General features: G+C 55.0%; 2 protein-coding genes across 4 annotated transcripts in view; both read right to left on the bottom strand.

Moving 5' to 3' along the window:
• The window catches only part of ZNF609 (zinc finger protein 609), a 75,458-nt gene extending 62,990 nt beyond the window's left edge, over positions 1-12,468 (bottom strand). For 2 of the 3 annotated variants that reach the window (XM_075045759.1, XM_075045756.1), the window contains exon 1: positions 12,288-12,467. The gene's annotated coding sequence lies outside the window, so the exon portion shown is untranslated. Of the gene's footprint in view, positions 1-12,287 lie in introns of all 3 variants that reach the window. The other variant, XM_075045757.1, reaches the window with a different exon arrangement.
• Positions 12,469-16,520: 4,052 nt separating this feature from the next.
• The window catches only part of TRIP4 (thyroid hormone receptor interactor 4), a 34,055-nt gene continuing 25,156 nt past the window's right edge, over positions 16,521-25,419 (bottom strand). Inside the window, exons 12-13 of the mRNA XM_075045755.1 lie at positions 21,750-21,852; positions 16,521-16,782 (exon numbers count right to left, since the gene is read on the bottom strand). Coding sequence (XP_074901856.1) covers positions 16,715-16,782; positions 21,750-21,852 — 171 coding nt within the window. The 3' untranslated portion in view covers positions 16,521-16,714. The remainder of the gene's footprint in view (positions 16,783-21,749; positions 21,853-25,419) is intronic.

Raw genomic sequence — 25,419 nt, 5'->3', positions numbered from 1 at the left:
ATGATGCCAGCTTGGCCAGCTCTCAGCTCACACCAGAAAAACTCTCCTTGCTGTTTTAAGTGTGCATATATACATGCACACACATATATACATAAATATTATTTCTATATATGAAATAAGGAGAGCAGATGAGCAGGACTTCGGTCTGAAACTATGCAAACAGCAGCAGCGTTTGCCAATTCCTACCACAACAAAAGGAAGAAGGAGCCCAGAAGTCCGCTGGGTCCCCAGCGATTAGAGAGCCAGGAACAATCAAAGGGTTAGAAAACAAGAGGAGAAAAAACATTCACCCTACAGAGGAAGCATCAAGGGAGCCCAAGCTCTGCTAATGCAGATGGAAGGGAACCGCAAACAGGACAGACAAGAACATGCTGGATTTGCAAGAGTGGAGGAAAGGCACGTCGTGCTGAGAGCAGGGCAGGCAGCTCAAGACCTGCCGTCGCGGGAAGAGGGACTTGGGCAGGGATCAGCCCTTTCCAGCCCAGGGATGAAGGCTAGGACCCCAGTACGTGATCTGGGGGGGGGATCACCTGAACGTCATCTATTGCACGTGGCTCTAAAGCATTTCCTGCAGCTCAAACACCCGCTCCCTGAAACTCGCATCCCAATTCCCCACTTCTCCAAAGAGCCACTCTGGCAGGATCAACCTCTGCAGCCAGAGGAGTGTTTTGGCTCTCTCTCCCAGGCAAGACCCCCACAGACCCCCAACCTGCCACACTGTCGCGATTTCAGGCAGTCAGGAACCCCTGGCTACCGCAGCCCACCATCCAGAGAAGGAGGTCTCTTTCCCACCACCTGGCTTGCCCAAGCTGGAGAAGCACCAGGTGCTATCCAGATCCTCCCCACTCTCCTGCCGGGGGGAGTAATGCCGCCACAAATCATGGCATCTCAGAAAACAGACTGAGGAGATTGATTCAGCTATAAACGTGTCCTTCCCCTTACCTCCTGCCATCGCAGGATTGATCCCTGCGCAACATGAAAAGCATGTGCTCACTTGTTGGCCTGGAGACCTGCCAACAAAGCGTTTTAAGAGCAGTCCTGGAGCACAGATCCTACAAGGAGACAGCTTTCTGCTTGGGAATGCTGCACACACACAGCACCAGACATGAATAATTCAGCTCCATTAGGTGCCGAGACCTCTACAATCCACATCTATGGGCTGGGACGGAGCCAACCGTATTAAGAGACAAACCTGAAAGTTCACTTTCGGAGCTGCAAACACACCTAGAGAAAGCTATTCAAACAGAACAGCTCGCCTTCAAAAAGGGAGCGAGGAAACCACACGAGCCCCCAGGTCTTTGTGCTAAAACATGCGCAGGGTGCTCGGCAGCAAACCTGCCAGCCTGCGCCGCTTCGGCTTTCTCTACCGGTTACCAGAGGCCAAGAAACCAAAGCGGGGAAGGACTGAACGCCCAAGGGCGGCGAGATGCAGGAGAAAGCTCTTCTCCTGGCAGCAACCAGCCCACACGTAGGGAGACCGCCTCATACCCATGTGCTCCAGCCTGCAGCGCTCCAGGATCAGCCTCTGGTGGCTTCCAGACATGACCGACTGCAATTTTCACCCTGATTAACTTTCAGGAATGCCCGCAAGAAGGAGCGGCAAAGACGACGGCGGGGAGGCGGGAGGGGGCTAAAATCTCCAGGACGTGGCGTTTCCTCCGGCGGGGCGTGAGGCAGGGAGCAGAGGGTTTCAGCGAGGCGCTCGCCCCAGCCGGGAGCGACACAGGAGAGCGAACGGACCCCTCCGCTCCCTCCCGCGGGGCAGGCAAAGGCAACGCCAGCAGCCAGGAGCGAGCATCCGTGGGAGACGATGCTCCCCAGGAGCCCCCAGCCCCGCTCCGCCGAGGCAGCGGCATGAGGGGCCGCAGTGCCGAGGCCCTTCCTCCCGCCGCTGGCAGCCAGCCGACAGCTCTCCCCATACGCTGCCTCCGCACAAGATCCCTTTTTGTTTCCTTTTACGACTAAAGAAACTCGGGGGGGGGGGGGAACATGCCTGCCTTTCCCGAGCTGCCGCGCTTGCTCCCCGCTCGGCTCCTACCACCGCATTTGTAATCCCCCAGCTGGGCTTGTTTGGGTTGGATTTTTGTTAAGTAACTCCCATGTCTTTTCTGCAGATTTCTTTTTAAGATGTTCCCCTCTCTCCCCGCCCCCTCTCTCTAGAGATGGGGGAGGAAAAAAAAAAAAAAAAGAAAAAAAGAGAAATGCTGAACGCGAGCCAGCTGGCACGCACAAGAGGAGACTGAGAAATCTGCACAAAGGAGCTTCCTCACTCACTTGCTGCTTTCAGCTCAAGAAATCACGCAGGGGAGGAGGGTTTGCTCTCCCCATACATCAGTCAAGCCGTAGCAGACAAAGGAGATTTACCATGACACCCTCCAGAACTGCCACCCAAGGGGGGCAGGATCCCTCAATCGCCTTTGCTCGGTGGGAGTCCGAGCTGTTGCAAAACACACCAAAGCACAGGGCTTCAAAACAAGCTGTTCAATGTGGAATTAAGCAAGATTTTGAATGGAAGAGCTGTGCTCCCGCCTCCTTGCTCGCACAAGGCGCTGGGAGAACTTCGGTGGCTCTTGGGGCTGAGCGGGACAGCATCGGCGAGCTGCCAGGAGGGAGAAGGCTAAACCCAATTTGAATAAAATGGAGCCACCCTTCTTTTTTAATATGGAGGTGCACCCCACCAAGACTACATCTTCCAGCATGCACTGCAGCCAGAGCACCCGGAGAGACGTCAAGAAACTTATGCCGGGACTCCAAGTTTCTGTAGGCTGAGCCTTGACACTGGAGATGAACCTGACACAGGGCAGCGCTCGAGTCATGAGTCATTTGTTGGCATTCTTGAGAAAAGCCTGAAATATTTCAGTCCAGGCATTACAAAAGCAGGGCTGATGAGGTCACTGGAAGAGCCTGGAGATGGAGTAAGACGGGAGAGATGAGCAAAGGTCTCTTTGATGTAGGGGTGGCCAAGCAATCACCCTACCGGGAGGAGAGCTCAGGAGATATATCAGTTACAACACCCACCTGCTACCAAATACACACTCAAGCGTCATCTTCACGTTCATCATCAGTCAAAAGATGCAGCTCCAGTCAAAATTCAACCTCACATCCATCTCCATCTGTTCACGACCTTAAAACACAACCTTTACAGCAACGTTCAGCAAGACTACAGCACACAAAGAAGTCCAGAAAAACTGTAGACACAAGATAAGGGCATACGGTGCCAGATCTCAACCTGGCTGTGTTTGAAGAAAACACTTCGCCAGATTAGCTAAAACTCGGAGTTTTCTTCTTATTGACACTTCTTTAACCTTGACACCAAACAGGCATTGAGGAGAAACTCGATCTAGGGCTGAAAAACCCAACGTTCTTGAACATGGCTCAATGGCAAAGCCACCCTCTACAGATCCCTTCACTTCCCTCAACTCCCGACCAGCCAAACGCCACTGACGTGCAACACAGACAACAAGGGGGAAAACAAAAAGGAAGAAATGTTTCACGCCTTCATATCACGCAATGGGGAAAACTGGAACAAGTTCCTCTTTAATCCTCTCATCACTCTTGGAAGTGTCATCACCAAAGTCCCAATTTTTCATTTGTTCATGCCTCAAGAGCCCGCAGTTCTTCAGATTTACAATTATTTGATTTTGATGTCTCTCAACCCTTGCATTTTTTTCAAGCTACTTACCTCTGTACTGAATAAAACACAACTCACATTTCCTCCAACAACACATGAGGAAGTCCAGAGCTTCATATTTCAAGAAAACTAATGGCAAGAGAAATATCATTCAAGTGCGTGCTCCTCAGCTCGAGCAGGAGGCACATCAATACCTACAGACCCACATGAAGGCACCAGACATCACTTCATTTCGTTCCCGTGAAGGACAGCAGGCAAACGTCACCTTCTTGGTACGTCCCCTTGCTCTTCACTGAATCACACTGCTGGAGCCGCTTCTCCAGTGGGAAGCTGAGCAAGCACCATCGTTACGCACAAGCGTGAATGTATGTGTCAACACAACTCAAGTCATAGAACCATAGAGCAGACCAGGTTGGAAGGGACCTTGAAAGGTCACCTGGTCCAACCTTTCGTGGGAAAGAGAGCCTAGATGAGACTATCTACCACCCTGTCCAGTCACATCTTGAAAACCTCCAGTGACGTGGACTCTACCATGTCCACGAGGAGGTTGTTTCAGTGAATGACTGACCGTTCTCACCACAAAAAAATTCTTTCTTATGTTGAGATGAAACTTCTCCCAGTGCAACTTGTATCCGTTACCCCTTGACTTCTCCACATGACTCCTCCTGAAGAGAGAGTCTTCGCCCTCTTTGTAGCTGCCCTTTAAGTGCAATGACTTGCCTGCATGCACAGCCCTCCTACATAGCTCTCCTGCCGGGCAGGAGCCAGGTTTGCAGGAAAGGTCACAGCGGTGGGATAAAGCAGCAGCATGGACTAGAGAAGCATGAAGCACAGCTAGGGCAGACGAGAGCTGTGCCAGCCCTTCGTTACAACTCTGACACTGCGCTGTCCTGTGCAAGGCACGTCCCCTTCCCAAGCCTCTGCCGCAGAGATGAGCAGGTAGCAGCAGGGCTCAGGGTTGGCTGGACCATAGTCTGCTCATCCAAAAACACCGGCCTAGACTTCTTCCAGCAAGCATAACCTTGCAGACTTCAAAACCTCCGACAGCTGAAAATGGCCAAGAGCTTTCTCAGCAACCCCGGCACTCAGATCCACATCCATAAACATAAAGTGGTGCCCAGAGCTCTTAACACTCAGCTGTACTGGGAAAAAGAAATTGAAAAACCCACATGCACCAGAGAAAAAGCATTCGGTGGGTAAAATAACAGAGCCAGCTTCCTTCCTGCAAGCTCAGCTCTAGATCTATCCTGAATTACGGACGCCCAACAGGGATTTACCCCTCACCATTGCGTCTGCATGCTGGAAGACACCACCATGTAATTGCCATGCCCAGACCTGCAAGCGAGGGTTTAACCGTAACTAGAAGCACAGCCCCATCTTCACCCAAAACCTGCATCCCCCGCAATCCCCACGTGCCACCCTACGCGACTGCAGGTGTCGTGGTGTCACCAGCCCACGGCACCGGCAGAGCCATGGGAGCGGAGAGGCATCACCGCAGGGTTTGGCTATTGAAGGCTGACGCACGGACCATTGGCAGCTACGCAGTGGCAAAAGCAAAAAGCAACCCTATGAGCAATAACCGGCCAGGATTAACTCAGAAGCGCTTCAGATGAGTCTAAGCTAGACAAGCTCGCACGCTACGGCTCATCGGAGGCGCTGCCGGCAGCACCAGACACGGCGCCGGTGCTCTCCTACCACCACAAAGCCCATTCTTGTTGAACCCAGCCAGCCATGCCGCTGCTGGCTGTTGCCAAAACTAACATTAAACACTCAAAATGGGACATCTGAGCAAATCTCGTTGGCACCGAGCTCCGCATCACGAAGCTTCCCATAGAGACAAACCTGGGGGTTGTTTGTCCCTCGAGCGGGGAGCTGGTTTCCACTGGGAAAGTGGAGCGGCCGTGCAGATTTAACACCTGTCTGGCTACACCCTTGCTAACCCCAACACAGAAGTGAACTGATTTATGAGTGGCTTAAAGATATCTGAATCGGTGGCCTGTCCTCATGTGCAACCTAGAAGGGGGTAGAGAGCACATAAAAATAATCAAAAAGGCTTACAAATTTCAGATAAAGCTCCACGCAGGCTGGAAAACCGCCAGCAGCCTGACAAAGTCAGCAGCAAGAGGAAGCAAGATGGATGTGACCAGGAAAGATCCCCAAAGCATCAGTCACGGAGACGGGAAGAAAGAAGAGCTGGCGAAGACCAAAGACAACCAACGGGCATAAATAACCACTGGAGTAAGTGCCGGAAAAAAGGAGCTCGACCTTTTCCCCCTGCTTGCCCAACGCTATCAGCAGGGTGGCAGAAAGGCACCCGCAGTTTTGGCAGCAGCCCGAGCTCCTGGGCTTTGGCAGGAGCAGAGCAGGCACCTCTGAACCAGCCGTTCGTACCCTTTCCTTACGGGGCTTTGGAGGCGGCGAGGCTCCTCGCCTCGCTCCCAGCCACCCTGGTATCCCTGCCATCCCCCAACCCCACGGTGGTCCCAGTCCCAAGCTGGGGCTTTCACAGTTGCAGCCACGGAGGTTTCCAACAAGGATCAGCCTCCATGGAGGTACAGCTGGAAAGGGAAACCACCGGCTGCGTTGGCAGATGCAGGGAGGGCTCCTGCATCTCATCTCTCTCTTCTCCTTCCAAAGGAAGAACACCGGAGTGATCCCAGCTGAGCGATGCCCAGTTGAGCGGCGTCTCCCAGCCACAGTCCTACCTCAACAGGAGAGGGGTATACAGCAGTGCAATTCGGAGAGGACGGACAGATACTTGCTTGCTCGCTCCCAGGGGAGGGAGAGCTTCTGGGCTTTATTTTTTCTTTTAGGAGAGGAGCACGCAGGCAGCCTTGGCTGTTTCCCAGGCTTCAGAAGAGGACGAACATCCCTCCACTGCTCCAAAAATGAAGGAGCCGCCACTTCACCTATTAATGCCTTTAATTCCCTTCATTCAATAACCAATTAGGGCACCTTGGTTACACGAGCTAAGGCTTCATTTGCAGCAGAGGACCGTACATGCGGCTGTAATCTCTCTTGCTGTCAAACCACCAGCCTGGGAACACTTTGGGAAAAACCAACCAGACTGCAAAGTAAAGGAGGAGGGAAGGCGTACACAGACAGGGACAAATGCAAGCAGAGCAAGTACCATGCCAAGAAATCCTTTTTTTTTTTTTTTCTTCCCTGGGAGGGATAATAAATAGGTGTATTTCACAGATTAATAAAGCACATTTACAAAGCTATGATATACATCAGAAAGTTGCTAATTCATGCTAATGACCCATTGCAAATTGCCGAATTTTGTGAATTAGCCAGCATGTAAAGGAATACAATAAAAAACAGCAAGAACCATGCATCAAAGTGTCCTTGGCTTATTTTGGTAGTCGTAGTTCACTTTTAATTACTCATGGCGATAGGTACAGAGGGAAGGTAGAGATTAGACTTGAAACCCCCCAAAAATAAACAGGAAATCTTCAGGACAAGAAACTTCACCATGGCACCAGCTACTAAATCTTTGGGGAAGGAGCAGTAATTCTCCTGGAGATTAGTAAGACTCTACCTCTTCAATTGAATTCATGGCTAAGTCATTACACACCTCATTTTCACTCCTTTAAAAGCTGCAAAGCAGACTCCTCCCGAGCCGCCCTTTCTCCTGTTGGAGATAACTCCGAGCCAAATCTTTGGACTATCTTGAGCCAGGGATGCTCCATTTACTCAAAACCACAAACGGGCTCAGAAAATTTATTAAAATCAAACTGCCTTGTTTTGTTATCAATAAATTGGCATGGCCACGCAAAAAGACAAGACATTGCACGTGGCGTAGCACTGTACAAAGATACCATCCTTCTAGCCGTCAGAAGAGTGGCCGAGCGGACCCAGGAACAGCTCGGAGGGAAAATCTGATGCTACAAAACTTCTCTGTGTCCACGATGCAGTTGGGGAAGGACAGGCATAAAGAGACAACATTATCTTTCCTTTTTCTTTCTTTTCTTACTCCATAAACAAGGAAATGAGTTGTAGAAGCTGAGCATTTAATGTTTAAATACAAAATATCAAGATTCTCCAGAAATTTTCCTTATTCATCCACAAAAATGCACTCGCACCCATTTACACCCTCTCCCTACACACACACATCCCCCTCACACAACATCTAAGCTGATGCTTAAGCAGCTACATCAGTAATTTTTGCACATGTGAAGGACACCCAGCTGCAGCAAAAGCAAAACAACATCTTGGTTTCATCTCAAAACCTGATTTTTCACCAAAACCCAGAAGTGAAATAGGTGTTTCCGTTAAAGAAATTATAGAAATTCAAACAAAGAAATCACACAAGCAACTAGAGTCACAGAGCAAGTTTCCCAGACAGGCAGCTGTTCCCTATTTTCTTTACCATAGGACTGTCAGAGCAAAACCTTACTCCCTTCTCTGAAACCACATCACACCACAAGGCACTGAGCCTCGTTAGCAGGAAAGTGCATTTTCGATGCAATTGCGTGGCAAAAGAAGCCACGTCCCAGTGGGATCTTTTTTCTTCCCTTCCCCAAGGGAAGAAAAAAAAAAAAAAAAAAAAAAAACAAAAAAAACCACCTTCCTCATCTGAGCCAACCCACCACAGGGATGTGGACCAGACCAGCTGCTGCTGGGGTGGCCAAAGCTCCAGTTCAGTAGCTATACGCGGCCACCGATGAGCTCCCGGGGCAGCCACATGCTCCGAGCCAGCTCATCTGCCTACCCTCGGTCTTGTAAAAGATGCTTCACACCTAGATGAGCTCCTCAACACACCTCCTACATCCCCAAAACCCTTGTGGAGTCAGGCACCCCGTGCAACTGTATCATCCTTCCTCCAGCCACTACCACCACAGCACAAGCATCCAAATTATGACTTTCCCAAATAAGCAGGCAAGCTCCATGGGGAAGGGACCAGCTCTCCCCATACCCAGAGAGCCCACACGCACTTGACCCGTGCCCATGAAGCATCAGGAGAGGCATCACAGAAGAACTGCAGACAGCCCAGGCCACCTCAGAAGAACTGCAGACAACCCAGGCCATCTCCAAGTGCTTTGGGGACTTTGGTGCTCCTCAAAAAATCCCTCCACAAACCACCATCAGCTGCAAAGAAATACAGGGCAGGTTTGGAAACAGACCCACGACTCTCACAATCCAGAGGTTAGAGAAACATCAGTCCGTATTCTGCAGCAAGCCGGCAAAGATAAACACAGACCTCACCTTGAGCTCGGTGGGAAAACCACCCCATCTCCTGCGGACTACCCAAAATCGACCCACTTGCTGCGTTCACGGTGTACAAGCAACTGAGCATGGTTAAACTGTCACCAGCCCTTGGCAAGGTCACCTACGGCCTCACCTCCTTTCGGCAGGAGGCCGGCACGTGACGCGCTCCCCGCGAGCATCTGCCCACTCCCGGCAGGTCCCTGCCTCCGGCCGGGGAAGCCGGCCAGAAGCAGCAGCGTCAACGCTCAAAGGGCATAGCTGCGCACGCACGCTGTCACACATCCCCAAAACAACATACCTGGGACCGTAAATACCATCTTATTTACATAATACTCCGGATAAAGGGGACAAAGAGGCTTATTGCATTACATCTGGGACTAGTATTGCATCAGCGCCCAGAGGCCCTAATCCGAATTGGAGCCCTGCCGCGTGGGGCGCGGCAGGACGGCGGCGAGGTGCATCCCCGCTCCCGGCCTGTCCAAGGTCGAAAGCAACACGATACAGCCCAGCTCTTCCTCTTCCCTCCACGAGCAAGGAGAGCAAGATCCCTTTTTAGGAAGCGTACACCCAGGAAATACCGAGTAAATCACAGCATCAGGCACGACATCCAACTCCGGTCCCCAACCGCCTTTCTATTGCGCCTGAGCCCCCGGAGTGTGATCCCAGCCATGGGTCTCCAACCTCCGCCGCGGCAGGGACACGACTCACGGACACGGACTGTGTTTCGGTAGGGACGCCCACGGGGAAGTGCTAGAAAGACGAGGCAGCTTCTGGTTTTCTTTAATTTATGCAATTAGAATTAAAAAGATACCGTAAATATAATCTGGAGGCAAATTTCAATTCAACCGTCCCGGTTCTCAAATGGAGTAAACCAGACGGAGTGAACTCTTGTCCTTCCTTCTTGTTCATACATAATAAAGATACACAAGCTGTTAGGTAGCTCCAACACAGCGTGAGAACGCCTCATTGCCTTTATGCTTTGCGAGCCCTTTCTTCCCGAAAAAGGCACATTTTCAGCTAGCCTAACGATTCAAAGGGAAAAAGCTTTAGAGGCAGCAGAAGCAGATGCCGTGCCCGCCGACGTCCGACAAGTCGGGTGCAGTGAGCGCGAGGGGACTTTGCAACCTTGCAACTGCAGAGGAGAGATTATTTGCGGTTGCCACCCAGCCCGCAGCACAGGGCTACAGAAGGACAAACATTCCTTATTTGCAGCAGCTTCTCCCCCCCCCCCAAAAAAAAAATAACACCATTTTCGGCACGCACAGAGGACGCCGCGGTAGGATAACACGTGTATTAAAAGACACCTACGTGCATATACGCGCACACACCAGCCCCTCCAGCTAACGAGCAGCCTAATGGTGACTCACAAAACACACAGACCCTCCACTAGAAACCAAGTCCAAGCACCCAGCTTGAAAAAAGAAAAAAAAAAAAAAATCCCCATGTCCTGGCCATACTCAATTACAGATCATTACAACTTGCTTGATAATTAATTTCCGCTGGTGGCTCTAACTGGCTTGCAGCCCTTGTCCTGAACGCGAGGCCAGTTTAGGTAAAACATTAAATCCTTGTCCTTTTGCACCACCGAGACGGCCGTGCTCCCGGTGCTGCTCACGTCTCCCTTCCTCAGCCAGCTCTACCCCGCAGGGAGAGGAGAAAACCTTGCTGGATGAACGAGGGCATAAAAGGGCAAGGATTTTTGTTTCGAGACTGAAACAGCTTCAAAATAATAAATTATAAATTATTTCTGGTCAAGAGCTAATCAATAAAATAAGCTGACTGGATTTTTCAAGTGCCGTGCGTGTGCGGTCGCCTACTGCCAACAAAGAGCTAGAAATGTGCAGCATAATCCGATGCCGGAGTCATCGCACAAAGCGGGGAAATCGGTTTTCCTGAGGATGTCCAGGCGAGGAAGGCTGCGAGCACCCGCGCCGCCCCTGCGCACGCCAGAGCCCAAAAGCCAGCCCTGATGCCAGCATCCTTAATTCTTCTGAAGGGGGGGGGGAGAAAAAAGGGCCCGTGAGCTCTTCGGTGGGTGCCACAGAAGATGTGTGCGTCTAACACCTCCTCCGAGGGAAAGGGCCTTCCCAGAAAGGGGGGGGAAAAGGAAAAGAAAAAAAAAAAAAGAGGGCTGCTGGGAGATGGAGGGGAGCCAAGTCTCGCAGACCAGACCTGAACCTGTGACCTTCCCCATGTACACAACGGGCGGGAGAGCTTCACGGCAGGAGCGGCCGTCCTCGCCCTCCGTTCCACCCGCAGAAACCCGCAGCCTTTATGGGACGCCTCGCCGGCACGGCCACGTTGTCACTCGTGGTGTCACACCCCACTCTCCCCCCCCCCCCCCAATCCCAGGATCGGGCCCCCACGCGTTGACCCTCGCCAGCAGGGCTCCGTGGCAGCCAGCGCGGGGGCTCCAAGGACGGCTGCTCGTCCTGCCGCGCCGGGGTCACCGGCAAGTGGGGACACCCGTGGGTCCTGGCCAAAGCAGAGCTGAGGGGGGGCCGGAGCTGGCCCCGGTGGCCTCGCTGCGCTCGCAGCGTTTGCCCCCTCCAGAACCTCACGCAGACAACTCGTGCTCGCTCAACGTCTTCGGGAAAATGTAATCTTCCGTGATTTGTGCCGAGAACCCCCCTGCGTGGGGCCGCATGCCCGCCACCACCACCGGCACCCCGCGGGGGGGGAGATGAAGAGAGACACACGCACCCACCCCACCCCCCCTCTCCCCCCCGGGACACAGCCGCCCTCTCGGGAACCGCATCCCCGTGTCCTGCCACCACCCACGGCCCACACGCATCGTGTCGTGCCCCCACCCCCCCTCCCGGCCCTCACCCCAAAACCTGCCCCGGCGGTGACCCCGCACACAGTGGATCCTCCCCCCACTCCCCCAGCGCAGCCGTGAGGGCTCCGTGACCCCACGCACACGCCGAGCCCCCCCATCACGCAACCCGGCGGGAGGGAGCACTGCACACCAGGCCCCACCGCCCCGTGGGTGCCCCCCCCCCCCGGTTCCACAGCCGTGGAGCAGGTGACCCCCGCGGTCGCGGGGGGGGGGTGACCCCGCACCCCTGGGGGGGGGGGGGGGCGGCCACCCGACCTCCACGGGGCCCCAACGGTCACGGGGGAGGGGGGGGGGGGGCACACATCTCCGTCCCAACGGTCACAGAGGGACGTGCCGGGGCCACGGCGACGGCGCCCAGCCACGCGAGGGGGCTTAAACCGGGAGGGGGGGGGGTCGGAGGGGGGGGTCGTGGCCCCAACGGCCGCGGGGGAAGGGCCCAACGGTCACCGCGGGGGGAGAACCGGGGCCACAACGGTCGCGGGGGGGGGGCGGGACGACGACCCGGGCCGGGCCCAACGGCCGCGGGGGATCCCTAACCGCCACCACTCCCCCCCCAACCCCCACCCCGCCGGGGCGCCGCGGAGGCCGGGCCCGGCCCGCACTCACCGGGCTCCGTTCCCGTCCACGGGCAGGCCCTAAGTCTCCTCCATGGGGCCGCCTAGGCCGCTCCTCCTCCGCTCCGCCGGCAGCTAGGGGCCGGCCGCCGGGGCCGCCATGCCACCCGCGCCTGTGGGCCGCGCCGCGCCGCGCAGGCCGCGCCGGTGTCCGCCTGGCGGGGCGGGGCGGGGCGGAGCGGGGCGGGGCGGGGCGGGCGCTCGGCTCCGCTCGGCTCCGCTCGGCTCCGCTCGGCGGGGACGCGGCAGCCCGGAGCCGGAACCAGAGCGGTAGCCGGAGCGGGCTGGCGCGGGGTGCGACTCAAAACCCGGAAGGTGGAGTCGCGGAGAGCGGACTAGGCGGAAAGCCCCGGCCCCGGCGGGGTGGAAAACCCGGAGCGGCGCGGCCCCCCCCAGCACAAAGAGGGGCGCCAGCGTTCCGGTCAAGCCGCGCGGCCGGAAAACGCGGAGACCGGATCGGGAGCCGGGGCGCAGGGGCGGCGGGCAAAACCCGGAGAGGAGCGTTCCCCCTGCTGAGGAGCCGGAGCCGCCGGGGCGTCACCTCGGAAAGGGGGGGGGGGGGGGGGGGGCATCTTTTCGGGAGTGTTTTATGGGCTGTGGGGTGCCGTGTGAGACCCTCTGCCCGGCATGGTCCCCCCCACGGCTGCGCTATCGGGGGGTGGGGGGCACCGGCACCGGTTCCACTCACGGGGCCGGCACGGAACGGCCCGGGGCTGGTTTTCGGGCAGGGCACCGCTGGGAGAGACCTGCCGGGAGCGGGCAGGAGCTGGGGTCACCGCCCAGGATGCACATCCACCCCAAAAAACCCACGACGTCATGTCCCACGCCGTCATTTTTCCTCCCCAAACAGATTTCCAGCGTGGGACGGAGGGACCATCTTCCTTCCCGAAAGCACCGGGATCCCCAACCCTCCTCATCCCCAGGAGGTGACATGTCCCCAAAACCTCCACAACCCCCCCCAAAGCCTTGGTGCCGTGCCACGCGCTGGCCAGCGAGGAAATTTCGGCTCATCCCAGCGGGGATCGTCCCAGCCCTGGCCTCAGGACACCCCAAAACCAGCCCAGCGCAGGAGCGGCTGGCCCCCAGCTCCAAGGCGAACCGGTGCGGCGAGCTGCGCCGTGGAAGACGGGGCGCACGATCCGAGCCGGCACGGCGGCAGCGCAGACCTCGGAGCCAGACAACGGTCCTGCAGCGAAGGTGACGGAGCGGGGGACCACCACCTCCACCCACCCACCCGGGCTCCGGCGTGGGGCATCCCAGCCCGGAGAAGTGCCACCATCCCGGGGGATGGCAGGTCTCCTCCTCCAGCACGGTTTCAGGAGGACACCGAAGGAGACGGCGATTTCTTCTGATGCTTTTCGTCCCCAAACGAGGACGGTGCGAGAGCCAAGCCTCTGGCAAAGGAGGGGGGACAGCGTGAAGGGCTGTCTTTTGGGTGCCATCACCCTGTTTCTCTGGCTTCTGGGGCTGGGGCAGGCAGGAGGGGAGCCAGAAGAGGTTCAAAGCAGTAGGAGAAGAGGGATGAGACGAGCACTCATTTAGCCCGAAAGAGACAAAGAGGGGAAATTCTTCGTTATCGTGGTGAAGAGAAATTGTCCTCGTGTGGCACAAACCCAACGCTGGTGGGCCCCAAGACAATCTATATTAATAAATTCAGGTCAGCTTTTACCAAAAATTTTTAAAGGATTGGGTAAAAGGTGTTCTGGGCATTGGGTGTTGATTTTCAGCACATCCCAGACCAGGGATGATGCTCTGGAGGGTGGGAAAACCAGCTTCTGCCAGGAACGCAGAACAAACCAAGGATGGATCAGTGCCTCAGTCTGCTCGTTCCCCAGCAAAACCACAAATGATGTCATTAATACAGGAGGAAAATAAAAACAGTGCCAGACAACAAGGCTTCACTGGAAACGATCTCGGCATCCCTCCGATGGTGCGTTTTGCCATGACCACAAGCAGCGCCGGCGACCCAGTCTGCCCGGGGCTGCTGGAGCCGCCAGCGCCGCAGGACTCAGTGCATTTTACTAACAACAGTGGAGAACGTGAAATCCTTGGGGATGAAACCTTCGGGTGACACAAAGATGTGAGCTGTGAGCGATATAAAGGACAGGGAGGTGACAAAACAGCTGCCGCTTTCACAGAAGTGGACACAGGAGATGGGTCTGGTTTGACATGAAGCCAAATCCTAGGCTCGTATTAAAAACCCGGCTTAGGTAGGGGGTGGGAGACCTGTCCTGGGAAGCAGTGCCCTGAGTTGGGGATTTTGATGGGCATTGGGTGTGATGGACAGGACGCGAGTCCCACAGTCCCCTTGTCCTACGGCGATAGCAAAAGATCCCACGCTGTCACAGCCTTGTCCGAGGGTGCTGCACTCCTGGGATAAGGAGCAGGAGCTGGAAACCCCGAGCCCGGGTGCAAGCCCTGGGTGCTGAGCGTGTCCTCCCTGGGTGCTCAGTGTCCCGATCCTCTCAGGCCATGCCGGGGAGGCGCAGGGCAGGGCAGCAAAGACACCCGTGATGCTTTGTGAAAGACGTTGTCCGCCATGTAACTGGACCCTCCTTCTCCACGCGCCTGTCTTCTGCCTGGAAGAGCGTCTCCCCCACCTTGGTCCCACAAGCGCTGCCTTCAGGCCAGCTGCTCGAGGGTCAACCCCTTCCCATCTCTAGGAGAGATGCTCCATGGAGCTGCAGGCGCCTTGGGCAAAGCGACCTCAATGTCCTGCCCCTCCTACCTCCTTCTCCCCATGGCACCAGGACCCCAGGATGCCACCCCAAGCCCCCCATCCCTCTCCATGCAGGCACCACTGACATTTCCCCTCGCTCTTGAGGCACATCCATGCAAGAGAGGAGGACCTCCCTGATAAAAGAAGAGAAGAACGTGCAGGGACGTCACCGGGAGTCCCAGCACAGCTGATTGGGACCATACTGGTGAGACACGAGGGACAGGGACAGGCTGGTAGATGGGGGGACGCAGCCAGAGGAGGAAGGAAGTGGCAGAAGCCCACCTCCCTCTGCCAGGCTGAACGGCAGCTCCTGTAGCATGACCTCCGTGCCAAGCCCGGGCAACTCAGAGCTGAAACACCCGCCAGTGTTTTCCAAACGAGGAACGACACGGGCGGGCGTCGAATCCAGATCCACCACCTCCAGCATCTCAGAGATCCCATAGGCAGCAAAAGCAGAAGACAGAGCCAGAAGACAACTTCCAGGGCAAACGGCAGCACTAGCGGGACGGCTTCCAGCACCGCAGCATCCAGCTGCCGAATTTCAGGGGGCACAGGCGGTTGGCACGAAGGCTTCGCACCCTCCTCCTCCTCCCTGATGGGGTAGCGACAGGAACCGAAGCAGAGGACTGGGACAACCTGTAACCAGTGACAGCGCCAAGCAGCTGAACCGGCAGCCCTGCTCTGCTCCCCACTGTGGCCCTGGGGAGGAGGAGGGATGCCAGCAGCGCTCAGGGGTTGCTCTGTCCCCTCCAGAGCAGGGTGGGCTCCAAGGAATGAGGAGGAGCGCTTAGACCACAACAAGGAAGAGCCTGGAGCAACATGGCAGGAAAGGCTCACAGCCCAGTGAACACGAATGCGTAATGAGCACAGACATGGCAATGCGGGGAGATGCTGAATATGAAGGATTAAAGAAAAAGGAGAAATTAATCTTATTCATAAGGCAGAGCGGGTTTTTAACTCATGCACACAGCTGCTGGAGGGGCGGGTCAGCTTTTGCAGGGTGGCTGCTGCTTTGATACAAATCAGGAGAGCGGGATGTTAAGGCTGGGCACTTCCCAGCGATGCCAAGAGCTGGAAGGGCACGCTCCCACGAGCAGAAAGCCTCTGAGCAGGAACAGAGCCCACCTCTCACCCCGAGTCTCCCGCTTCCCCAAGCACACGCTCGGCAGGGCTCAGGCTCTCCGGCTGTTGGGAGCCATCCCCCTCATCCCTCCCACATTTCTTGCCTTTCTCCTGCGAGGCCAGCGCCACGACATGCCTAACCCTATCCAGCCAAAAAACCTCAAGGCACATTTTGGGGAGGGAGACGCTCCCAAAGCCAGGATGGAGCTACCTCCCGCCTGCCGAGACGGATGGAGCGGGGTTAGCCGCTGCTGGTGAGCTCCCCTTGCCTGTCCTGGGATCTGATGCTCATAGGAGATGTGGAGATCCCAGCGCTTGGTTGAACCCCATCCCGTCAAGCTCCATCTCCCACCCACCCTTGTCCACAGTGCGTGACTTCCCAGGAAGCACAGGGCTGTTGGATGAGAGCTCGGTGAAAACACGTCTCTTTTAATGCTTTTGGAATACAATGGATAAAGCAATACCTAACAGTGCTCTGGAATCCGTCTTGCACCTGCTTTCCGGAGTCGAGGACCATCCCGGCAACCTTCGGTGACAGTCGGGTGCTGCGTGGGAACATGTTGCTGCTCCCCACCGGCTCACCCCATTGCTTTCTGCTTCATTAACCCCTTCTTTGCTCCCTGATGGATCTTTGCATCCAGCTTCCCTGTAAAGAGGGGATTAAAAAAAAAAAAAGAAAAAAAAACAAACCACAACAAACCCTCATCACTCTTTAATTTTAAATGCTATTTGCAATGCAAATCAGCTGGAGGCAGCGAGGTCTCCTAGTTAGTGTGTTCCTGTCACATTCAATTATCGTGCTTGAGGAGCCAGGCGTTTCCAGCCGCCGTGGCTTCCCTCCGCAGGCGCGACACCAGGGAGCCGGGGGCAAGCATGTCCAACGCGGCAAAGAGACGCTGGAGAGGGGGAAATTCAGTGAGGAGGAGAGTAAATTAACATCCAGCGCTTGCCCACCACTACCGGGGGCGGGAAATGATCCCTTCACTCGCCTGCAGGATGCGTGTCGACACATTTGAAGGCGATGGGGGACCATCAAGCACCATGTTGGGGACATGTTTCGCCACAGCATGGCAGAAAGCTGGGCTTGGGGACAATAAACCCTCAGCCTGGGGACGATGACGCAATGGGGCACACAATGTGATGGGGACCAACCACCCTGTGCTGCCAAGGGCCAGGTTGGTGGCCTCCAAGGCCACCAGCTGGGAGGGCCACGCTGCCTTTGCCACCAGGCAGCACCTCAGGGAGTCCAGGCACCCATGGCCGGCTGCTCCGGTGGGACCTGGACCAAAAGTTGCCTCCCCTTGTCCTTCGCAGCCCTCGGTGGCTTTGCTGCCAGCTCCGCTCTCCCACCTGGGAGAGGAGCAGGACAAAGAATATAGGATTTGGGCAACTCCTGCAGAAGAAGCCAAAAGCCAGGCATGGCAAGCAAGCCAGGAGGCTGAGGCACTGCCTCGGAGGAGTGTCCCTGTCCCCCTCTCCCTGCCCATAAAAAAACCAAGGATGCTCCTGCTCTCCCAGGCAAAGGGCCCTCCTCCAAAAGGGAGAGGAAGGAAGCGAAGGTGACCTTAAGTGAGGCAGCACAGCAAACAGCTGGCCTCCTGGAGAGGCTTTGCCGTCAACCAGCACCAGTCACCTCCTAATGCCACGTCTCCCTGGGAACTCGCCTCCCTGCTCCTGCTCGCCTGCGTCTTCCCATCCTCCAAATGTCAGCCTCGTCCCGTCTCTCTCTGTAGCTGGGAGCAGGGATGGGGCTCCAATGCGTTGCAGAAGCCAGCAGCAAAAATTGCAGACCCCGTTCTGAGCTGGGGAGGGCGGCCCCTGTCCCTGGGGAGCATCCCCTGTGTCCCTCGGGAGGGACACAGGGATCCACTGTGGTCACATCATCAGGAGAGGAGGCAAAGGGATCAGAGTTTGATCCCAAGGAGATGGACAGACAGAGCCTGTCCCAGTGAAAACCCAGTGAGGTGGATGGAGCCAGAGCTGGCAGCACTTCATCTGGGTCCCTCAGCATTGTCCCTCCAGGGAATCAAGCCCAGTGTCACCCCGTGGGTGAAGCACAGCCCATGTGGCCCCTGGGAGAGCCACGTTGCTCCAACCCAGCTGCAGCACACAGCAGATCTCATCCCCAGTGGGGACAAGGTCCACCAGGCTCCAAACCAGTCCCACTTTGGCCACTGCTCCAAAAACTGCTGGCAAATGCCCATGTGCCGTGAGAAGCAGGCGCCTGTCCAGAGAAAATGGCTCCAAACCAGCCAGAGACCATCACCTTCTCTTCAAACCAAGAAAACTTCTCAATTTCAGCTCAACAAAGGGTCCGACAACACTTTTCCCAGGAGAGGCAGGTTACAAAACTGCTTCGCTCAGGATGTCCCACCAGCACAACGCAGCCTCCCTGACACCTGTCCCCCTCCTTCAGCCCCAGTTTTGGGCCAGCCTTGCTGCTGTCTGAGCTTGAGAAGGAAGTTCAATGCACCAAAACCATAACACACGCAAAAAAAAAAAAAAAAAAAACAAACGTGAGCAAGCATTTGCAAGTCACTGTGCCATAGATCCGCAAACTGAAACGCGATTACAGTCAGGTCGAAATTGGGAGCAGGAACCAGACACTGCCAATGTCTTGGTGCAGCAGTTGCCAACCTGCAGCCCACGGGACACAAAAGACTGTCTGCAAAAGTCTTCCACCATCACAAATGAGTAAATTAAAACTGAGGCCAAGCAAAAGGGCAAAACAGGGCATTTCTTGGAGCGTCTGTTTTCAGTGTTCTCACTCTGAGCCCACAGAGTTTGGAAGATGGTCCCCTACAAGGTCTGGGAGATCCACCATCCCCTCTGCCACGCTATGTGGGAGAAGACTTTCCCCACCTGCCTAAGGATGGGGAAGAAGCTCCCTCCTTGCAATGGCTGGAAACAGCAAGGGGCACCCAACGAGGCTGAGCCAGCACAGCCAGACTGTCCGGAAGCAGCGTGTCAGACTGCCATGTCGCCAAGCTGTGGGGTTTTTGGCAGGAGAAAGGCAGCAAGTTCACACTCGCTCCATGCTCTGGTCCCCCACCACCAACACCATGTCACCTCCAGGGCTGTAAGCTTCGTATTTAACACGCCTGCCTGCTCCTCCTGAACCCCAAAAGTGATCAGGAGGCTCCTCTGCTCTACCAGCTGGCAAACATAAAGCATCAGCTAGGTAACCTTTAGGAAAAGGCTAAAAATAAGACCACAGCCCCAGGGTCCCCTTCTCTTTCCACTCAATGATTTAAGGACTCTCGTCTCACATTGTGACGTGTCCCTTTGCCCGCTTGTCCACGCTCTTCCAGCCACTGGCTGTTGAAGGGAGGTTTCTCAGCAATGCTCGAGGGAGGCTTCAGGGAAGCTTTGCCCTGATTCAAGGAAATCTCCCATGAGAACCACCACTGAGCTTTGTCCGCACGCACTAAAACTAAGAGGGGATGTGTTTGGGGAGAGCCATGCTCCCAGATGCAACACCAACACAGTGCCCGTCCCTTCCACACAAACAATAACCCTGGCAGCAAAAGTCAAACTATGTTACTTTTTTTTTTTTTCCCATCCCCAGGCTGCTAGAAATAACTAATTTGCAACGGAGAAGCATTCAGATGTCATCGTGGCGAGGTCCATGCTGTTATCTGGCAAGGAAAACCGCTCTGGCTTGGCTTCCCAACAAGACAAACTGGCATTTTGTCATGGCTGGAGCCAGGCTTCAAGGAGACCAGGGCAGCCAGCGAGCTCAGGTGGGGACGTGAGCCGGCACCTTCCCCCTGCTCTGCTTCCAGCTTGGAGAATTAAGCTTTTGACTGCCTCGGATGTAATGCCAACTCCTATTAAAACAGCGCCTTACCCCAGTGAAAGGTCAAAGGCTTCCCTGCTCCTTCCCTAGGCTGTCACAAATATCACCCAGACAGATGACGTCCCCTCCGGGAGGGGAATGTACAACTCCACAGTCTCCCCCGCCGCTGCTCTCGTGACAGCTCCTGTCGGGATGGAGGGCAGGAAAAGCAGGGCCAGCAGCAGGAGCGGGCAGCGCAGGCAGCCGCCAGCACAGCCGGCTTCCTTCCAGGCTGTTAGACTGATCCTTCTCCAAGCAGGAAAGTGTCACAACACAAAGGAGATGATGTGACAGATGGGGAGGGGACCGGCAGCACCTGCACCCGGCAAGGCAGACGCGCAGAAGCCGGCCGCCCTGCGCTCACACCGCGTGGCAGCTTCCCCTTCAGCTGCCGGTGGTAGCTCTCCTCCTAACCACGGGCCGGGTGGAGGCAGGTGTGGCAGTGAAGGGGCATGAGAGAGCCTGTATGAGAGCAAGGAGAGGTTAAAACAAGAAAAAAAAAAAAAAATGAAGAGGATGCAGCGGCTGCTCCAGCACGCAACAGTGGCGAGGCTGTTCTACTGCAGCAAAGACATCTGCATCCTAAGTAACTCGGCGCAACCCTGCCTGCTCACTGGAGCGCTAGGAAAGACCTGTCCCTGAGGGAGGACGGTGCCACTAGCAAGATCCGAGCGCTGCAGCTCACCAGGCATCGTTTGTCGCCATCGGCTGAACGCACCTCCCAGATGTTGCTACAAAAGGCAGCGAAGAAACCAAATCATTTTGCCCTGCTCAATACCCTGGCAGGGCAGGAATACCCCCAGCACCCAGGGAGAGACTGAAGCCGTAGGAGAACGGTGCTTCTCTGAGCAAAGGTGGGGGGGGGGGGACACGGACTCAAAAGCAACAAAAATAACCCTACACTGTGCTTCAAAAGCCCTTATTAACCGGTCCTGAGAAATCCTGCTGCTCCTGCACCGCTAGGTAACTACTCACAGAGAATCACTCTGCAAACAAGAAAGAAAACCCAGTCATCAGCTCTGCTAAACAAACAGCCAAGACTATTTCTGCTTATGCTGCTTTTAGCCCGTCAAATTAATTTTTCACATCCCCTGAAAGCGTGTACAGTGCCTTCCCCAGGCTGTGTGGTGGGGAGGCTGCTAATAAGGACGGAGCTGACTGCAGGCTCCCCAGCTGCTGCATCCTCCTCCATCCTTTTTACAGCAGCGGGCAGGAATAACTGGCAGCCTGCGGAGGGGCTGGTGGCTCATAAAAGGGACTAACGACGCTGGCAAGCGGAGCGCGGACAGATGCTGCGGCGCTTCCCTGCAAGTTCTGCCAGGACATCCCATCCTGCCGGCCTGCGGATGGAGAACATCCATCTGGCCCTGCAGCTCTTGCTGCTTCAAGCCTTCGCCATCCTCATGGGCGAGAGGGTAATTTTGAACCGCAGGCAAGGAGCTAGCGCGGATCTGCCTGAGCATCGCCGCGCTGGCTCGTATCCCGACCCAGGCTGATGCCAGAAGCGGATCAGCTGCAGACACAAGCGCTCTTTGACTCCCGAGTGTTTGCAGAGGCAGGAAGAGGCATGTATTTGGAAGGAAGCAACATCTGGGGAAAGGGGAACTGAAGACAAAAAAAATATTACAGATGTATTCGAGTCATTAAACAAACACCTACAGATCAAAGAGCACAGGGCAAAGGTTGCGAACTCATATGGCAAAGGCAAGCAGAGGTGGTGATGAGAGCAGGCACGAAAGGCCAAGGGGGGCATCTGTGGAAACTTTACTACTTACAGATTTTGGGTTTTCCTTTGATGGGAAACTTCACAACCATCTCCTGGGGATTAGTGCAGATAAAGACAAATGGAGATCCGGACTCCTGGCTCAGATCTGGATACTGGGAAACACAGACACACACACACAAAACAGAGTCAGACCGACTGCCGCGGGTGTGAAAAGAGCTTGGCGGTCAGGAGCAGAGAAATTGTTATTTAAGAGATGGGTTATACCTAGGCTGCAGCAGCTCAGACTAAACCAGTTCAAGAACTTTTAATGAAAACAAACAAACAAACAAAAAAAAACCCCAAACAAACAATTGCAGGTTTGGGTCTTAATCAGTGAGCCCCTTGCTAAACCTCTTCTCATCACGCCTCTCCCAGAGCTTGCTCCTTTTTCAGATCTGCTTACGGAGCCGCTTCCTTGTGTGCTCCCTAAGACTTTTCAGCCCCCTTTAGCACCAACCTGTGTTTCGCCACCTAAAAGGTGTGGTTTCACACTTGGCTTAAGCTGATCTAAAGCGTGGGGTGTCGACAGAAAGGCAGTCGGGGGCCCTGCCCTCACAAGCTTGCCTGTTCACTGCCTGCTTAGTGCTGGGACAAGCGTGGGACCCATTTTCAGGCCAATACATTCCTGGATTCAGCTGACCGGGGATGCGGGTACCCCCGCTAAACCCCAGCCGGTCACAGGCAGCACACCAGCACCTCAACCAAAACAGCCTGGCAAACCCGATGAGACGATGGCCACTAGAAGGGTAGCCACCTCTTCTACTGAAGCAGTTTCCCAGCTACGGATACATCCCCACCTCTTCCCCAAAAAACTCAGTCCAAACACAAGCCGCTTTGAGATTTGGAGAGCATGCACCATCCTGCTGTGGGACAGGCAGCCCTTGAGATTTGTCTGCATCCAAAGGGTGAGCAATAGAAAAAAATACTTGCAGCACGCCAAGTCAATGGCTCAGAGAAGCCGGCCATCTCTGTGCAGGGCTGGCTCCACGCACGGAGTCTACGGAAAGATTTCACTGCGATGAAGACATGAGGGAATTTTATAGGAAGAGTATAAACAGATTGTTTCTCTCGTTAACCACAGGGGGAAAAAGGAGAAAAAAAACCACTCAGCAAGGGAAGTGCACTGAAGTCCTGTGTGAATGCAGCTCAGCCTCACTGGTGTTCAGAAGTGAAATGCAAAACAGTAATAAAAAATGTATATACCAACCATCACTTCAGATTCTCCATTAGAAGCAGACCTTGCGCTGACAGGTGCAGAGGTGAGGGCATGCCACGAAGGTGCTCCAGCCCAGGAAACGCTGTTCAAACTGACTGCGGAAGTGGTTTTCCTTCCATGGGAAAACTGCCGCCTTGTTGTTTTTTTTTTTTTCCTCCCCTGCCTTCCTCGAGCAGATCCGTCAAGGCTGCTGTAGGGGACAGGATGCCAGACCAGATGGAGCAGCGTGTCCTGGCAAATCCCCCATTTGTTACTAACAAATGACTCTTAGGCTGAGTGTTTGAAAAGCTCTCACCGACCTGCCAAGATGAGTTTGGATTTGCCCTGGAACAGCTGGGCACGGAGAGGGAAGCAGGGAGCAACCCGCTCTCCCTGTGCTGTAGCAGGGTTTGGCAGCACTGCCAGCGGTTAGGGGAGATTTACAGAAGCCCAACACCGGGATTGGATCAACCGGGGAAAGCATTCCCAGCCCCTCTCATTTTACAACAGCATGTAAGAGCCATTCATCGAGCAAGAGAGAGAGACGTACATGTACTTAGCCGCTCTGTACAACACCCGCGCCAGGGGAGAAAGAGCTATGCTGATCTGCATTGCACACGGATGCCCTGCTGTACCGATCTGGGGTTGGACAGGTTTCTTCCTCTTTTTTTTTTTTTTTTTTTTTTTTTGGCTGAGCCACTTTGCTTGACTTGCTTCCACTGCTTCATGCTGATGCCAAGGATTTTCATTTCCCATCTGCAGGGAAGGAGGATCTTGGAAGGTTAGAAAGAGCCAATGTGAGTATCCCTGGCCAACGCCTGGTGAGTGTGAAATGCTGGCACTGCTTTATTGCTCTCAGCATCATGCCGGTGACTGGTGGTCCCTCCACAGCCAGAGGACCTGACGTACCCAGCAGCTCCCACACTAGCACAGCCTCCTCCAAAGGTCACACCATAAAGCGGTGGGCCATAAGCCCTCATCCAAACCTGGTCGCAGAAGTGGTCCATCCCTGCTCTACTACACACGGTTCTGCCAGTGGCTTCGTCAGCCAGGTTGTGTGTCCGGGACCCGTGTGCTGTAGAGGTCTCGCTGCCTGGAGTACAGCTGCTTCCCAAATCTCCTCAGCCACCATCTCCTTGGTGGACCTGGACATCACCATGTCCCCCCTCACGCGCCTAACAGCCCCCCCTGCAGGGAATATCCCTGTAACAGGTACTCTGGCATCAGCAGTGAAAGCAACAGCCACATCGGTTTCTCCACTGACAGCTTTCATCTGAAACCAGGATCAAACCTTCAGCTCCAAAAGCTTCCAGCTCAATCCGATCCCAAGGCCAAGGTGGATGCCACAGCTGCAACTTGGGTTTACGCTTCCACGCCGCCACCTTTCATCTTCGCTCCCAGGGTACATTTCTGTACGTGTGCCAAAACCGTTCGTGTCCTGCATTTTAAAAGCCTCAGTCCTTCCTCTGGCATCTCACTCCCAGGAGGCAGGGAAGGAGCCCCTCCTTGAGCCACTACATTTAAGGCTTCCTATTGTACCTACCCCGGAAACCTCTTATCCCATCCTGGCAAACAACAAAAGCAGAATATTCCTGCCTGCCGGAGCTGAGAAAAAGCTGTAACCCTTTCCTCTGCTTAGAGACAAGATGCTCCCAGGTGAAGGTGAGGCTGAGCTCCCACAAGATGCTGAGCCCTCACAAGATGCTGAGCCAACTTAATGGCCAGGCTCCCCTCTTCCCCGGTCTCTTCCGCAAATCAATTCAACTCATTCATCCTGCAGAAATTTAGGGAGCTTTTGGGTAAAGTCAGTTTTCTGCCAGGGTAATGGGCTGAACTGCTCAAAGAAGGGTCCGGTGAAGCAGGTGAATGGCAGGAGCGTAGCCAGGGGCTGTTAGGAACCGAAACTCCTCTTAGAGAGCAGCAAGAATTTAGATGTGCCCGCTGCATTTCTTGAAACCACCACCTGCAAACTGAACAGAGAAACAGCCAGATATGCTTTTGCCACACGACACATCACTACGACCAAGAGCGCAGCCTCTCCTCAGCGCACCTATAACTAGCTGCCAATTTTTTAACATGGTTAGAAACCACCTCCATGGACCTCATTCTCTAGAGGTCACTGGAGCTGTTATAGTATTTCCTACCCAAAATCACTCCCTATTGCTATTTAGTCCCCTAAACAGCGCTTGCTCTTGATGTCACACATCATCACCATGAGCAATATTGCCTGTAGACACTTACTGACTGTACCTACACTATCTCGTCTGGTCGTCAACAGGATCCAGACAGACAGCGTGGCTGAATGGCGGCACTCCTCCACCTCTGCAGCTCGTTCTGCAGCTTAGCTCAGCACAAGGACATCAGTACCCACCTGCTCTGCACCAAAGATGCCTCTCCTATTGGCAACTACTCAGCTGACTTACGCTCTCAGCGGAGCTGCTGCCACCAAGACACCAAACACATTTGCCTCCGTTACATTTTCCAA

Source organism: Buteo buteo, chromosome 13, assembly GCF_964188355.1.
Source record: "Buteo buteo chromosome 13, bButBut1.hap1.1, whole genome shotgun sequence".
NCBI classification, from domain to species: domain Eukaryota; kingdom Metazoa; phylum Chordata; class Aves; order Accipitriformes; family Accipitridae; genus Buteo; species Buteo buteo.
The sequence above is the reverse complement of the archived record's forward strand: the minus strand, read 5'-3'. Positions and strand labels throughout refer to the sequence as shown.